The 13,957-nt window shown below is 38.1% G+C and overlaps 1 protein-coding gene across 2 annotated transcripts in view; it reads right to left on the minus strand.

Annotated features, from left to right (window-relative positions):
* The window catches only part of ANKRD31 (ankyrin repeat domain 31), a 153,937-nt gene that overhangs the window by 41,484 nt on the left and 98,496 nt on the right, over nucleotides 1–13,957 (minus strand). For both annotated transcript variants that reach the window (XM_088840339.1, XM_088840340.1), the window contains exons 19-20: nucleotides 9,543–9,705; nucleotides 6,511–6,626 (exon numbers count right to left, since the gene is read on the minus strand). In XM_088840339.1, coding sequence (XP_088696465.1) covers nucleotides 6,511–6,626; nucleotides 9,543–9,705 — 279 coding nt within the window. The remainder of the gene's footprint in view (nucleotides 1–6,510; nucleotides 6,627–9,542; nucleotides 9,706–13,957) is intronic.

Genomic DNA, 13,957 nt, shown 5'->3' on the forward strand with positions numbered 1-13,957 from the left:
AATTAGGGCAGAGATAAATGCAAAAGAAACAAAAGAGACCATAGAAAAAATCAACAAAGCCAAAAGCTGATTCTTTGAGAAGGTAAATAAAATTGACGAACCACTAGCCAGACTCATCAAGAAACAAAGGGAGAAGAACCAAATCAATAAAATTAGAAATGAAAATGGAGAGATCACAACTGATAACACAGAAATATAAAGGATTATTAGAGAATATTATCAGCAATTATATGGCAATAAAATGAATAACCTGGAAGAAATGGACAAATTCCTAGAAAAGTACAACTTTCCAAAACTGAACCAGGAAGAAATAGAAAATCTGAACAGACACATCACAAGCATGGAAATAGAGAAAGTAATCAGAAATCTTCCAGCAAACAAAAGCCCAGGTCCAGATGGCTTCACAGCTGAATTCTACCAAAAATTTAGAAAAGAGCTAACACCTATTCTGCTCAACTCTTCCAGAAAATTGCAGAGGAAGAGAAACTTCCAAACTCATTCTATGAGGCCACCATCACCCTAATCCCAAAACCTAGTAAAGATCCCACAAAAAAAGAAAACTACAGGCCAATATCACTGATGAACATAGATGCAAAAATCCTTAACAAAATTCTAGCAATCAGAATCCAACAACACATTAAGAAGATCATACAACATGACCGAGTGGGCTTTATCCCAGGAATGCAAGGATTCTTCAATATCTGCAAATCAATCAATGTAATACACCACATTAACAAACTGAAAAATAAAAATCATATAATTATCTCAATAGATGCAGAGAAAGCCTTTGACAAAATACAACATCCATTTATGATAAAAACCCTCCAGAAGGTTGGAATAGAAGGAACATACCTCAACATAATAAAAGCTATATATGACAAACCCACAGCAAACATTATCCTCAATGGTGAAAAAATGAAAGCATTTCCCCTAAAGTCAGGAACAAGACAAGGGTGCCCACTCTCACCAGTATTATTCAACATAGTTCTGGAAGTTTTGGCTACAGCAATCAGAGCAGAAAAAGACATAAAAGGAATCCAAATTGGAAAAGAAGAAGTAAAACTTCCACTATTCGCTGATGACATGATCCTCTACACAGAAAACCCTAAAGACTCTACCAGAAAACTACTAGAGCTAATCAATGAATACAGTAAAGTTGCAGGATATAAAATCAACACACAGAAATCCCATGCATTCCTATACACTAATAATGAGAAAATAGAGAAATTAAGGAAACTATTCCATTCACTGTTGCAACGAAAAGAAATACTTAGGAATTTATCTACCTAAGGAAACAAAAGACTTGTACATAGAAAACTATAAAACACTGGTGAAAGTAATCAAAGAGGACACTAATAGATGGAGAAATATACCGTGTTCATGGATTGGAAGAATAAATATTGTGAAAATGAGTATACTACCCAAAGTAATTTATACATTCAATGCAATCCCTATCAAGCTACCAAAGATATTTTTCACAGAGCTAGAACAAATAATCTCACAATTTGTATGGAAATACAAAAAACCTCGAATAGCCAAAGCAATCTTGAGGAGGAAGAATGGAACTGGGGGAATCAACCTGCTGGACTTCAGGCTCTACTACAAAGCCACAGTCATCAAGACAGTATGGTACTGGCATGAAGACAGAAATATAGATCAATGGAACAAAACTGAAAGCCCAGAGATAAAGCCACCGCACCTATGGACACTTTATCTTTGACAAAGGAGGCAAGAATATAAAATGGAGAAAAGACAGTCTCTTCAACAAGTGGTCCTGGGAAAACTGGTCAACCACTTGTAAAAGAATGAAACTAGAACACTCCCTAACACCATACACAAAAATAAACTCAAAATGGATTAAAGATCTAAATGTAAGACCAGAAATTATAAAACTCCTAGAGGAGAACATAGGCAAAACACTCTCTGACATAAATCACAGCAGGATCCTCCATGACCCACCTCCCAGAATATTGGAAATAAAAGCAAAAATAAACAAATGGGACCTAAATAAAATTAAAAGCTTCTGCACAGCAAAGGAAACTATAAACAAGGTGAAAAGACAACCTTCAGAATGGGAGAAAATAATAGCAAATGAAACAACTGACAAAGAATTAATCTCCAAAATATACAAGCAGCTCCTGCAGCTCAATTCCAGAAAATAAACGACCCAATCAAAAAATGGGCCTAAGAACTAAACAGACATTTCTCCAAAGAAGACATAAAGATGGCTAACAAACACATGAAAAGATGCTCAACATCACTCATAATCAGAGAAATGCAAATCAAAACCACAATGAGGTACCATTTCACAACAGGCAGAATGGCTGCTATCCAAAAGTCTACAAGCAATAAAAGCTGGAGAGGGTGTGGAGAAAAGGGAACCCTCTTACACTGTTGGTGGGAATGCAAACTAGTACAGCCACTATGGAGAACAGTGTGGAGATTCCTCAAAAAACTGGAAATAGAACTGCCATATGATCCAGCAATTGCACTCCTGGGCATACACACCGAGGAAACCAGAATTGAAAGAGACACATGTACTCCAATGTTCACTGCAGCACTGTTTATAATAGCCAGGACACAGAAGCAACCTAGATGTCCATCTGCAGACGAATGGATAAGAAAGCTTTGGTACATATACAGAATGGAGTATTACTCAGCCATTAAAAAGAATACATTTGAATCAGTTCTAATGAGGTGGATGAAACTGGAGCCTATTATACAGAGTGAAGTAAGCCACAAAGAAAAACACCAATACAGTATACTAACGCATATATATGGAATTTAGAAAGATGGTAATGATAACCCTGTATACGAGACAGCAAAAGAGACACAGGTGTATAGAAAAGTCTTTTGGACTCTGTGGGAGAGGGTTAGGGTGGGGTGATTTCGGAGAATGACATTGAAACATGTATATTATCATATGTGAAACGAATCACCAGTCCAGGTTTGATGCATGATACAGGATGCTCGGGTCTGGTGCATGGGGATGACCCAGAGGGAGGATAAGGGGAGGAGGGAGGTGGGAGGGGGGTTCAAGAAGGGGAACACATGTACACCTGGGGCGGATTCATGTCAATCTATGGCAAAACTAATACAATACTGTAAAGTAATTAGCCTCCAATAAAAAAATACAGAAAAAAAAACAAGTGAAATTTCTCTTAAATTTAAACATTTATAATTAAATAAAAAACATTTAAAAATCTGAAAAAAAAAAAGATTTCACATACAGTCTTAGAAATACAAAACACTCTCAAAAACCCACAAAGAGGATTTAAAACCACCTCTTTATATACTCGTCAGTATTAATTAATAGTATTAATTAAACTATTAATATTAATAGTTTAATATTAATATTAAACTATTCAGTGCAGATAGTTTCTTGGTTCATTGTTAGGGAAATTAAAACACAGGAATATTAATACTGAAATGCCTTCAACATATTGGGTTGGCCAACAAGTTCGTTCGAGTTTTTCCATAACATCTTAGGATCATTTTGGCTTCTGACATGTCTTTCACAAATTTGTATATTAAAGCATACTGGTTGAGAGCACAGGCTCTGGAGTCAGATTACCTGGATTTTAATTGTGCCACTGCTATGTAACAGAAATGTAATTTTGGATTGTCACCTACCCTCTCTTACTTCAGCTTCCTTAGCTGTAATGAGGAAGGTAATGATATTAATAGAAACTACTTTCATTATTATGAAGGCTAAATATATTAACATAAAGCACTTAGAGGCGAGCTCACCGTGTCATAAATACTCTGAGAATGCCAACTATTATCATTATGATAATCACTTTTGTACTCACTCTACATGGAGGGAGAGAAGGAGGCTGCCTAGGTGCTGTGATCTGAAGGTGTTAGAAGGTAGCATCAAACTAAAATCATCTCATTTCCTTTGCATCTGGCCATAGAGTCAGCCCTCATTCTCAATTTGGTTTGAAATTTTCAGCACTCAAAAACAAATTTACATTTACAAAGGACAAATCTTTAATGACTTTAAAGTCTGCATATTTTAAGTTTTTTCTTAAAGTTGGCTTTCATTAAACTCGTATCTTCATTATATTTCCTTGAGGCTTGGCATCTAAAGTGATACACACTATTCCTGAAACAAATACTCATACAGTTAATAATAATAGGGTTAGGGTGATTTTTCCATAATGTTTTAATCATTACATGAAAATATACCTTAAAGATACTAATGGTCAATACAGTGAGCTGAGCTGATACAGAAGGACCCCTGTCTACTCCAAACACTTGGAAAAATACAATAGACAAAATACAATAAATTTTAACCACCCACGCCCAGCTAAAATTAGAAAAATAAAGGGAAAGAAAAGGAAGCTGGTAGCAGCCCATAAGGGATGTGGAACAAACATAGGTATTAGGAATTAGGGTCTGGGTTTTTAATACCTACAAAGGAACAGGAGATAAGGCCTCAGGGCCACATAAGGAAGGAGTTAGAATCAGTCAGTTCAGTTCAGTTGTATCTGACTCTTTGTGACCCCATAAACTGCAGCACGCCAAGCCTCCCTGTCCATCACCAACTCCCAGAGTTTACTCAAACTCATGTCCATTGAGTCGGAGTTAGAATGGAGCCCCACATAAAACTAGTGACCATGAGTGGGTGTCCTTTAGCTTAAATATGGATTAGTAAAAACTCTACTGGTCACCCACTCAAGTCTTTGGGTAGAAAATTAGAGGTCAAAGGGTATCACCAAGAATATAGTGCAGAGAATTAAAGAGATGGAAAATACAAAACAGATATATGGAGACTGGTCTAACAACCATCTCAAAATATATGAGTTGCATAAAAGGAGAATACTGCCAATGGGAGAGGGGTAATAGTTCACATTCTAAGGGCTAAAAGTTTCCAGAATACAAGGAGAAATCTGTCTTCAGACTAAACGAACATGTTTAGTCCTTTTAGAGTAATATTAATTAAAAACACACCCACATTTAGACATAACCTAGTGAAACAGCAGAATATGAAAAAAAAAATCTTTAAAACTGTAAGCCTGAAAGATGTATTATCTACAAGGGAGTGACATTTAGATTGACAATTAACTTTTCATTCATTACAAGAGATACCAGGAACAATGCAAAATATTTTTGAGATGTTGAGGCAAACACAATTCATTTTAAACACCATTTAAAATATTTTAGGTATGAAACAGTTGATTAATCATAGTTTATGTTCAATGAATAGTATTTTCCTCTCTATACTAACAAAAAGTATGTAAGGGAAGTCTAATCCACATACATAGTCTTATTCAAAATATTTCTTTGAGGAGTCTACTTTGCTTAAGAAGTTAGTGTCTAGGATGCTATGTGTTTTAAGAATATCCATCTCATAAATTAATATATGTGCAACTAAGTTGTTTTCTTTAAAAATACACCTTCACATGAGGGATTTCACATACAGCAAACTACCACTCTAAACCATGCGGGGTCCAGGCTGGTTAAACCAGGCTGCTTTCCTCTTCTTTGTCTAGGTTCCAAGGTCTTTTCCTCCTACTATGTATCCGAGACACTTTTGGGAAGTGGATGGATGAAGACACACTAGAACACTGCAACAGTGACACTGCTTGTGGGATCGCTAAGTGCCAAAAAGTCCAGTCCAGGAGTAAAGGATAGCAGCTAAACTACAATTCTCTGTTCAATGCAGACAGTTTATTGGTTCCTCGTTAGGGCAATTAAAACAGAAGAAGTCTTGCTCTGGCTTCAGAAGCAGGACAGCAGGCCTCTCTGACCACCTGTCTGGGCACTGCCTAGATTCTGAATTCAGTGCCTGCCCTCAAGCACAGCAAGTCAGGAGTCACTTTACATAAGAAAGGGAGTGGGTCTTGGAATTCTTGAGCCTCTGGAGGTCTGGCCAACCCTAGGATCTAAGGAAATCCTGTGACTGACTCACAGGTGAAACAGCACTGGAAAAAGGTATAAAGTAAAACCAGTGCTGCATTTTTGCATGCAAACTGATGCTGACATCAGTTTGTGGCCTGGGATTATAAGCAGGAGTCCCTGAAACTGCAATCTGTAGTTTCGCCCACAGGGCAGATGCACTGCCCAGAACCTGTCCCAACTGTGAATCCAAATTGCTATTAACGAGGGACTTCCCAGTGCTGTTCAAGGCTGGATATAGGCTGGCCCAATTGCTGATGCATATACACGCTGTTATTTCTCTCTATTGTTTCTATTTCTTTTCTTTTAATGCTTGTATATTGAAATTAAGTCAAATAATCTTCTATAAAAAACCGAAACTGTTTATGTGTGTAACGAGTGGTTTCTTTGGCTAGTGAGTCCTTCAAACCTAAAACAAAAGTAAAACTTTTAGCAAAACATTCATTCTGCTCAATTATGCTATATTATTTTCTAATGACAAAAAAAGTCATTTTTAACCTGCATGTCCCTAAAAATGGAAAGGCTGCTGCTAATAGCCAGTGGCTGGCTGGCACAAAGAATGGCATTTTCGAGGCTAAAGAACAAAAGCATTTCAACTTAACTCACCATGGAAAGGTTTTCTTCTGTTTTTTCTTTGTGTGAAATAGAAGGTGTATCAACAGCTTTGGAATCATCACATGTGCACTGTTTATGTCTTCTTGCCCGGACATCAGGAATTTTTACTTTAAAACATAAAATCAGAAAATATATTCAGTTTAGTTCAGTCGCTCAGTCGTGTCCGATTCTTTGCGATCCCATGAATCACAGCACTCCAGGCCTCCCTGTCCATCACCAACTACCGGAGTTCGCTCAAACTCATGTCCATCGAGTCAGTGATGCCATCCAGCCAGCTCATCCTCTGTTGTCCCCTTCTCCTCCTGCCCCCAATCCCTCCCAGCATCAGAGTCTTTTCCAGTGAGTCAACTCTTCGCATGAGGTGGCCAAACTATTGGAGTTTCAGCTTTAGCATCAGTCCTTCCAATGAACACCAGGACTGATCTCCTCAGATATGCAGATGACACCACCCTTATGGCAGAAAGTGAAGAGGAACTAAAAAGCCTCTTGACGAAAGTGAAAGAGGAGAGTGAAAAAGCTGGCTTAAAGTTCAACGTTCAGAAAACTAAGATCATGGCATCTGGTCCCATCACTTCATGGGAAATAGATGGGGAAACAGTGGAACAGTGTCAGACTTTATTTTTCTGGGCTCCAAAATCACTGCAGATGGTGATGGAGCCATGAAATTAAAAGACGCTTACTCCTTGGAAGAAAAGTTATGACCAACCTAGATAGTATATTAAAAAGCAGAGATATTACTTTGCCAACAAAGGTCCATCTAGTCAAGGCTATTGTTTTTCCAGTGGTCATGTATGGATGTGAGAGTTGGACTATAAAGAAAGCTGAGTGCCGAAGAAATGATGCTTTTGAACTGTGGTGTTGAAGAAGAAAATATATTAAGAACGTGCAGAAATTTTGCCTAATTTTATCAATTGTAATGGTGACAGGAATAGGAAGGATAAATTAAGTCTATAATTACCGTGATATCTTAATGTTGATTAGCACCTCATTATTTATTATCAATTAACTAATTTCAGCAAATCTGAATACTTATCACATGCTGGATATCCAACTCTTTCCATGAATCATCTTATTTAATCTTCATATGAGCCCCGAGGGGTAGATAGTTAATTACATCTATTTTACAGAAGAGGAACATGAAGCTTAGAGGGATTCAAGAAGTTGCCTGATATGTCACACAGCTAGCACTGAAACCAGATCTGACTTCAAGTCCATACTCTACTATGACCATAATTCACTGTCTCTACAAAATTCTCTCTGAACCTTCTCCCATTCTGGATTCCCTTTCTCCATATATGGGTACCTATATCCCTCATTCTGTTGGGTTACCTGCCCAAGGAAAGGTATATACAGAGAACAGAAAAGTGGGAATAGATCTAGTACTTTATAACAGAGTGCGCAATAGCTCCAAATATGGCTGTGAAGAGGGAAAAAGACACGCCTGGGGCTATAAGAAAAGTCTCACACCCTGTGGGCTTAGCTGCAGACAAAGAAACGAGGATCTGTGTCAGTCTCCTGACTTTGACCTACATGTGATCTAGCGCACCAGTAAAATAGGACACAATGACTATCCGTGCCTCTCACCAATCCTATCAGTGGGTAAGGAGAGTGGCAAGCCAGGGGAGAAGCACATCACAGGGGTTCTCTTCCCAATAATCTCCCTCACAGACAGGACAGATAAGCTCCTGGCTTTCTTCTTCCATGAGTCAAGGCTCACGCATGAAGGAAAAAGAAGATCAACTCCCTCTCCTCAACGCTTCCAGAATTGTTTTTAACTGCCTGTTTTCTGGTTTATCCCTCCGCAAGCCTGGAAGCTCCTCCTGGGCGGATCTGTGTAGCAAGTGCTCACCAAATGTATGTTTTCTAAGTCAGTGCTCACTAAACACTTCTTTAAAAAAAAAACAGACACACCTGTCACCTCACATTGTTAAATTGTATATTTGTGTGTGTGTGTTGGTGAGAACATTTAAAATTTACTTTCTTGGAAAACTGCAAGTATACAATTTATTATTAAAAACTGTGATCATCGTCTTATACTTTAGACCCGCAGAACCAATTCATCTTCTAAGTGAAAGTTTATACTCTTTGATCAACATTTCTCCATCTCCTCCACCACATCCTCCCCCAAGTCCTTGGCAACCACCACTCAACCATCTATCTGGTTCTTTACGCTTGACTTAAGGTTCCATATATAAGTGACAGCACAAAGAGTTTGTCTTTCTGTATCTTTCTCTGCTTATTTCATTTAACATGACGATCTCTAGGTTCACCTGTGTTACTACAAATGGCAGGCCTAAACGCTTATTTCTTATAAATAACTCATAATATTTAAGTGCAAACTACTGCTGAAAATGGTTCATAAAAATTTCCCTGACTACGTATTTCCTTGACATATTCTTTCCACTATGATATATATTACACATACACTCACACACATATATAAGTACAGTACAATTTGCTTAACAAATTCATATTCTAGCATTAGAATATTAGTCTTGAAAAGTTGGCATTAGTCCAACTTTTGCATGAATCATTATAAATTTTGAAGTAATAGAATCTTAGTTGCAAAGACTTTAGTATAATGTCATCCTTTTCCAGCCCCACTATAAAGTAAACCAATTTGCATAGTTTCAGTAACAGCTCTATCTCAGGTCCAGTGTTATGAGAGATGAATGTTTCTTTAGTGAATGTGTTTTTTTAACATATAATTCTAATACAATAGAACCATATAATCTATAAATTAAACCATGTTTTGACATGCTGTTTCTAAAAATAAATTATGCTTTTCAAAAGTTTAATAAACAGACAAAAAATTATCCCTAGTTATGAAACAATTTACACAAATCTGAAGAATCTGTTTTTCTAAGCAGGGGTACTGCTGCTGCTAAGTCACTTCAGTCGTGTCCGACTCTGTGTGACCCCATAGACGGAAGCCCACCAGGCTCCCCCATCCCTGGGATTCTCCAGGCAAGAACACTGGAGTGGGTTGCCTATAAAATAGCAGGAAACATTGCTATACATACCAGTGACTACAGCATCGCTCTCTTCTCTATTGTTAGTCTCAATAGCACCATAAGATTTCAGCAGCTCTTTCATATTTTCATCATCTGCTTCATCCAAAGCAGTCTTCTGCTTTTCATCCTTTTGATTAGGGTCTGCTCCATGTTGTAGTAGAATCTCAGCTGCCTAAAAGATATTTTTCCAAAGTTATCTCTACAGACACCTAAAATCAACCATTTCTGCTTCCATTATAGGATAACAGTATCAAATATTAAAAGTTATCAAAAAATTTCTCAAACTCTGACCAAGAAAATTTCAATTAAATTTGATATGACAATTGTAAACTGATTCACTGTTTGGCCTGATCTGTCTTCACAGGAGAATCAAACACAGCGATATGAAAGTACCAGATATGCTGCTTTCATTGTCTAAGAGCAGACTGAGACAGACTGATGCGCAAAAGGATTTACTGTATTGCTTTTACACAGCCTTTACCCACTCCAGTACTCTTGCCTGGAAAATCCCATGGGCAGAGGAGCCTTGTAGGCTGCAGTCCATGGGGTCACGAAGAGTCGGACATGACTGAGCGACTTCACTTTCACTTTTCACTTTCATGCATTGGAGAAGGCAATGGCAACCCACTCCAGTACTCTTGCCTGGAAAATCCCAGGGATGGGGGAGCCTGGTGGGCTGCCATCTATGGGGTGGCACAGAGTCGGACACGACTGAAGCGACTTAGCAGCAGCAGCAGCAAGCTGCTGGAAGAAAGGGTACGGAAGGGAGCAAGGATCATTTCAGTATTATATCATATTGTATTATATTATACTATACTATATACTGTATTATAAACTGCCATTAGACAAAGTTGAATGAAGTTTTACTTGAACTATAACACTTCAGATATGTTACTTGTTTAGGAGTTTTTATGTTAGCTTGGGAACCTAATGTCCATTCTAATACTCTCTATGCAAATATGTTTCCTAAATAGATGACCTGTATTCACAGAATCTTAAGATAAAAAGAAACAAATAATTTACTCCAACCCCATCTTTTACAGAGGAGAAAACTGAGGTCAAAGATAAGTGTTGTGACATTCTGGAGGCAAAAGTTTCTGATATAAATAATGCTTTCCTGAATAACTCAAACTTGCGTATTAGGATTAAATTTGTAATTCATCAAAGACTGTCATTTATCAGTTGATAGTAAAAGTCAATTTCGTAAAAAAAAACAGTCAATGATTCCATCTGCACAATACAAGCAACTCAAATCATTGAGAAACCTTTTGATCAGGAAAAGATGGTCAGTATTTTGTTAAAGATATGTTATGTGCTAGTAGCTTTTCTCTTTCCACTTGTGTTCAGGTATGGAGAAGCATAAAAATTTAGAAGCAAATACACCAGTAGAAATTATGACAGCTCCTTATTTGTTCTATCAGCCTAGAATTAGCCCAGCATGAAGGAAAATATATTTGTTTTAAGGTCAAGCATACAAAACTCACTCCTGCTACTTACTAGCTATGTCCTTGGGCAAGTTACTTACCATCTGAATCTCATTCTTCTCACCCATGAGGCTTAAATTGAACCCCTGTATAAAGTATTTGGCACATGGTGGGGATTAAGGGAAAACAGTCCCATGCTTAGCTGCATGTGAGACCCAGCAACGGTTCTGCCAGTCCTCCCTGCAGCAATTTGCCTAACTTTAAGTGGTTTTCTTACACACATTTATTTGTAGATCAGCCAAAGAATTGAGGAAGTTCCCCCTTTAAATCGCTGGAGAGGTCTCTCTACGCAGATACATTCTGTCTAGTATCTTGCCCTCAGAATTTTAGCTGTTGAAGCCTTTTAAACTCCAAATTCTGTCTTCTCAGCTCTCTGAGATCATAAGGCTACTTGTTTTCCTCCTCCCTACACTACTGCCTGGAAACTCCCTGTAGCCCATAAGGTGGGGCAATCCACAGGGTTCATCTCATTTGCTTCTGTTCTCTCCTGCACGTTGTCTAATATCTCAAAACTGTTATTTTATATATTTTGCTCACTTTTCTAGTTTTTAAGGTGGAAGGGGATATCTTATCCCTGCTTTCCTATCTTGTACAAAAGTGAGTGTCCATTCCCATCCATATTTTAGCTTTAAAAAAATATCTTTTTCTCTCGTTCTCCTTTTCCTTATCTTCTAATACTCCACAGTTTATAAGGTAGAATACAAAACTACCTTGGAAGATAACTTAAAACAGAAACTAAGATTTTTTTTTAAATATGCAAGTTGAAAAAGAAAATAAGATGATGAACTCAACTTTGTATGTAGTCATGCAAGAGAGAAAATCAAGAATTAAATACACAGGATATTATAGAATTGATATTTATTAGTTCTACAATTGGGCTTCCCAGGTGGCACAAGTGGTAAAGGATTTGCCTGCAATGTAGGAGACTTGGGACAGGAAGATCCCCTGGACAAGGAAATGGCAACCCACTCCAGTACTCTTGTCTGGAGAATCCCATGGACAGAGGAGCAGGACAGGCTACAGTCCATAGGGTCACACTGGACATGACTGAAATGACTTAGCATACACACAGGTCTACAATACCATATGTTTATATATCTTGCTCCCTTACTTATCTTTCGAGATTATCTATCAATATCCTACCTCAAAAAAAAAAAAAAGGACAAAAGGGAGAAAGTGAATCAGAAATAAAAAGAACAAATGACAAACTGTTACATGGAGGGAAAGTTAATGAAGATATAAGGAAAGATGCTGGCCAATATATGTGTCAAAGTAATTAAAATATCATTCATTTTAAATAGAATATTTCTCTTTAAAGTGAAGGCAATAGAGATATGGAAGGTTAATCGAAAAGCAAACCTTATCTGTATCACCACTTAGATACCAAGAACATCAGTGATTCTCTAGAACAAGCAATAACAGCACACTAAGGTCCACGGGCCAAATCCTATCTGCTGCCTGATTTTGTAAATGAAGTTTTATGGCACACAGTCAAAACCCACTCATTTACAAACTGTCTAGGGTTGCTGGTGTAACAGAACAGCAGGTGAGTGGCTGCAATAGAGGTTGTGTGGCCCAGAAAACCTAAACTACCAATTATCTAGCCCTTCACAGGAAATACTTAGCAATCCTTGCTCTAGACCAGATCTCTCCAACAGAGGTCTCTGTCATGATGGAAATGCTCTAATCTGCATTGGCTAATACGGGAGCCACTTGCCACATGTAGCTACTGAGTACTTCAAATGTGGCTAATGCAAATGAAGAACTGAATTTTTAAATTTAATTGATTTGAGGTAATTTAAATAGTCATTATGTGGTTAGTGGCTATAGTACAGGACAGTGCAGCTCTAGATCAAACTCCTTATTTCAAGGGTAAAGTTATCTTTATCTTTCTCAAGCAGCAGAACAAGGCCTAGAATTCAAGTTCTCCAATATCCAGTTCTGTGTCTTGTCTGCTAAACCAAGTTCCCTTTCTGCTATCTCCTGTGGTTAATTTTCAGTTCTTGACATTTATCTTTACAGAAGACCCTCAATGTCTGAGTAATCATCTTCTCTATCCCTTGAAGTTACCAAATTGCTATGAAAGAAGCTAGAGTCTTTAAAATAGGAAAATTCTCACTTATGACGTGAAAGTCACTCAGTCGTGTCTGAATCTTTGTAACCCCATGGAATGTAGCCTGCCAGGCTCCTCTGTCCACGCAATTCTCCAGGCCAGAATACTGGCCAGAAAAATATACTACAAGTTGATAATGAAGTCAAAATGTAAAGATGTAGGATTGCCTGAAAAGAAAGTGAAAGTTGCTCAGTCATGCCACATTCTTTGCGACTCCATAGACTATACAGTCCATGGAATTCTCCAGGCCAGAATACTGGAGTGGGTAGCTGTTTCCTTCTCCAGGGGATCTTCCCAACCCAGGGATCGAAACCAGGTCTCCTGCAAGTGGAGTCTTTAAGCCCAAGAATACTGGAGTGGGTAGCCTGTACCTTCTCCTGGGGATCTTCCTGACCTAGGAATAGAACCAGGGTCTCCTGCATTGCAGGCAGATTCCTTACCAACTGAGCTATCAGGGAAGCCCAGGACTTCCTGAAGTCATATATTAAAATAATGTTGTAGAAATGCTTAAAGCACCTGTGAAGCAAAACTGATAAGGGATAAACTAAAAGATAAAACTGTTAACCTAAAAGAAAAATCAGGATTTTAATATGGTGGTGGTGGTGGTTTAGTCGCTAAGTCATGTCTGACTCTTGCGACCCCATGGACTGCAGCCTGCCAGGCTTCTCTGTCCATAGGAATTCCCAGACAAGAATGTTGGAGTGGGTTGCCATTTCCTTCTCCAGGGGATCTTCCCAACCCAGGAATTGAACCTGGATCTCCTGTGTTGCAAGCAGATTCTCTACTGACTGAGCTACAATTAGAGTTAAATTTATTATATAAAAATT

The sequence above is a fragment of the Moschus berezovskii genome, chromosome 9 (assembly GCF_049115385.1).
Source record: "Moschus berezovskii isolate FMDL1 chromosome 9, NW_MosBer_1.0, whole genome shotgun sequence".
In the NCBI taxonomy this organism is placed as follows: domain Eukaryota; kingdom Metazoa; phylum Chordata; class Mammalia; order Artiodactyla; family Moschidae; genus Moschus; species Moschus berezovskii.